At 54.3% G+C, this 3371-nt stretch overlaps 1 protein-coding gene across 9 annotated transcripts in view; it reads left to right on the plus strand.

Moving 5' to 3' along the window:
• SLC26A6 (solute carrier family 26 member 6) overlaps positions 1 to 1801 on the plus strand; it is an 11959-nt gene extending 10158 nt beyond the window's left edge. For all 9 annotated transcript variants that reach the window (XM_017511255.2, XM_037745680.1, XM_037745741.1 and 6 more), the window contains 4 exons: positions 446 to 622; positions 813 to 867; positions 1163 to 1299; positions 1521 to 1801. In XM_017511255.2, the coding sequence (XP_017366744.1) occupies positions 446 to 622; positions 813 to 867; positions 1163 to 1299; positions 1521 to 1535 (384 nt within the window). In that variant the 3' untranslated portion in view covers positions 1536 to 1801. The remainder of the gene's footprint in view (positions 1 to 445; positions 623 to 812; positions 868 to 1162; positions 1300 to 1520) is intronic.
• The last annotated feature ends 1570 nt before the right edge of the window (positions 1802 to 3371 follow it).

Here is a 3371-nt window from a genome sequence, read left to right on the forward strand (position 1 = left end):
AAAAAAAAAAAAAAAAAATTAGGGTTCAAAGGTGATGCCAAGCTTAATTAGAGACTCAGGACAGGGCAGGGTGCCGAGGCGTGTGCGTGTGTTATATGGATGCCTGTGTCTATTCTGGTCTGCTCCTGGGCCCCCTCCCCTCTTGGACCTGGCTGAGGAGAATGGGACAGGGTCTCCCAGCACTGTCCCTTCTCGTGTCCCTGTGCAGCCTCGGTCAAGGAGGTAGCAGACCAGTATATGCACATCTGGGTGTGGCCTCCTGCGTGTCCCCACACATCTGTCCTTCCTGTCTTTTTATACCTATGTGACACCCCCATGTCTGGGTCCTTATGTGTCCCATGCATGCTCCGCATCTGACTTGCATGTCCCTACATGTCTGTGTGTGTCCAGTCCTGCCTTCACCCTCTCATGGGTGACCCTGGCAGCATGTCTGGCTCCCCATCAGGTGAGCCCAGAGGATAGGATGGAAGATGCAACAGCCAGTGGTCAAGAAGACTCCAAGGCCCTAGATGTGTCCACACTGAAGGCCCTGGGCCTGCCTCAGCCAGACTTCCACAGCCTCATCCTGGACCTGAGCGCTCTCTCCTTCGTGGACACTGTGTGCCTCAAGAGCCTGAAGAATGTAAGGACAGAGGCAGGCCAAGACCCCTCAAGCCTCCACACTGACCCCATAACTTTCCCTGAGAGCACTCCAAGCCTCTGACTCCCCAAATCCTCAAAGCTCCCCCTCTAAACTCCCTCCCCAAGCCTGCCCGAGCCGCCCATGAAGTCCCTGAGACTCCCTCTGAGGCTGGCCCCCTTTTCTACTACAGATTTTCCGTGACTTCCGGGAGATCGAGGTGGAGGTGTACATGGCAGCCTGCCACAGTAAGTAGGGTGGGGACAGCAGGAGGGACCTGGGAAGAAGGTAGGATGCTTTTGACCAAGGAGTCTTCCAGCTAGCACAAGGGAAAAATCTTTCTCTGGAACTGGAGGTCAGAGGTATCCTGGGAGACAGGATTCCAGGGTTACAAGTGATGTGAGTCCAGCTATAGTTAGCCTCAGGGGTGGAGGTCAGGGGTGCTGAGGTCAGGGGTGCTGAGGTCAGGGCATTCTGTTGGCTCCTGGGAGTTGAGTTCCTGGTGGTTCTGAGAGTCAGGGGAGGCCTACTCCTTGCCCACAGGCCCTGTGGTCAGCCAGCTTGAGGCTGGGCACTTCTTTGATGCATCTGTCACCAAGAAGCATCTCTTTGCCTCTGTCCACGATGCTGTCACCTTTGCCCTCCAACACCCGAGGCCTGTCCCCGACAGCCCTGTTTCGGTGAGTCAAGACCTCTGGCCTGCCAAGCTCTTTTTTGTTAATCTACTGCTTGTCCCCACCCTGGCCCGAGCTCCAGGGAGTCTTTCCTTGTGGCCATGGCGCCATCCCCAGTGGGCCCAGTGCTTTCCCTGCTGTCTTTGGATAAAGCTGTTCCTAGGGGCCGGGGTTGGTCTGTGTCCTTTGGAAACTGACTGGAGCCTCCCCTCCTCTGCCCCCCCCAGGTCACCAGACTCTGACTGTGCTGCAACCTGCCTGAGACTGTGTACCTTTGAAGGTTGTGACAGGGCACCCTTGAGAAGCTCCTCACCCCTAGACCACCTCCAGGTGCTACCCAGGAGGCCCCTCCATGTACATACACACAACTCAGGGATGGAGGTCCTGGGACTCCAAGTTCAGTGCTCCAGGCCTGGGACAGGGGACTGTAGTCAGGCTGGCACTGGCTGGGTACAGGGAGGGAACTGGTACATGTTTTAGCCTCAGGAATAAAGGTTTGTCTGGTCAACTCCAGGCTCTGCTGTGGCTTGGTGGGGACTTGGTGGCGGGTGGTCCACAGCTGTGGCTGCTGACCCTTCCTGTGCCCTGAAGGTGAGACAGGGTAGAAGGTGGAGGAAAGACTCAGGGAGGTCAGGGTACAGAGGAGGGGAGCTGTAGAGGCATCCACGGTTCAGTTTTCTCCCCAGCCATGCATAGTGCTCAGTCTCTATTACCTCAGCTGTGAAATAGTTGGAACTAGAGCTGCTTCTCAGGAATAACTCACTCTCAGGAATACCCGATAAGGTACAGGGCAGTGTGGGTGCCACTGGGCAGTCCCTGGAGGATGCAGAGTGATCACCTAAGAGCAGCTGTTCCCCCACATTGCTGCTCTATGCTTAAGAATAAGCATGAACCGGGCTGGGTGTGGTGGCTGACACCTGTAATCCCAGCACTTTGGGAGGCCGAGGCGGGTGGATCACTTGATTTCAGGAGTTCGAGACCATCCTGGCTAATGTGGTGAAACCCCGTCTCTACTAAAAATACAAAAATTAGGTGTGGTCACGCACGCCTGTAATCCCAACTACTTGGGATGCTAAGGCATGAAAATCACTTGAACCTGGGAGGCAGAGGTTGCAGTGAACCGAGATCTCGTCACTGCACTCCAGCCTGGGCAGATAGATCACCTGGGCTTAGTAGAACACTGTCAGTCAAGGAGTGTGTGTTGATTTCTGCCGTTAAATGCTGACATCCGAGCATGTGACCCAGCAGGCGGTGGGGCGTTGAGCCAGTTGCCACACAGTGATAGTAGGAGAGGGGCCGGGTCCTGGGATCTTTCTGGGCCTCAGTGTACTGTTCATCAGTAGAGTGTGAGTGGTCACAGTTCTTGCTTCATGGGTCCCTCAGTGAATATTAAATGAGTAGATGCTGGGCCTGTAATCCCAGCACTGTGGGAGGCCCAAGGCAGGTGAAACCCCGTGTCTACTAAAAACACAAAAATTAGCTGGGCATGGTGGCACATGCCTGTAATCTCAGCTACTGGAAAGGCTGAGGTAGGAGGATCGATTGAATCTGGGAGGTGGAGGTTGCAGTGAGCTGAGATCGTGCCACTGCACTCCAGCCTGGGTGACAGGGCAAGACCCTGTCGCAAAAATAAATAAATAAGGAAATGCCGGGAAATGCTTAGAACAATGCTGGGCTCAGGTCCTCTACTCCAAACATGTGAGCGCTGCTGTTCATCAGGTGGTGAGCAGGTGCCAGGCTCTGTGCTGGGGCCTGGGCACTGTCCTGAGAGTGGACAGAGGCCACCCTGCCCTTCAAATCTTGGAGGCAACCTTGCCTGGCTTTGTTTTATCATGATCTGTATTAGTGCCTGGCACCATCACCCCCCAAATCCCTGCCCTAGAAGCTCAGCCTCAGGAAGTAAGAGCTTTTATTTACTCTGTCACACCACATTCTAGCAGCAGCAATTATCCCTGGCAGCTGCTCAGTAAATAATGGTTGAATGAAGCTTATATGTTAGAGAGGGCAGCAGACCTCAAACAAGAAACTGCAGGTAGTTAGAAATGCTTTGAAGAAAATAAAGTGAGAGGTCACGTGAG

Source organism: Cebus imitator, unplaced genomic scaffold, assembly GCF_001604975.1.
Source record: "Cebus imitator isolate Cc_AM_T3 unplaced genomic scaffold, Cebus_imitator-1.0 Scaffold0, whole genome shotgun sequence".
Taxonomy (NCBI): Eukaryota; Metazoa; Chordata; class Mammalia; order Primates; family Cebidae; genus Cebus; species Cebus imitator.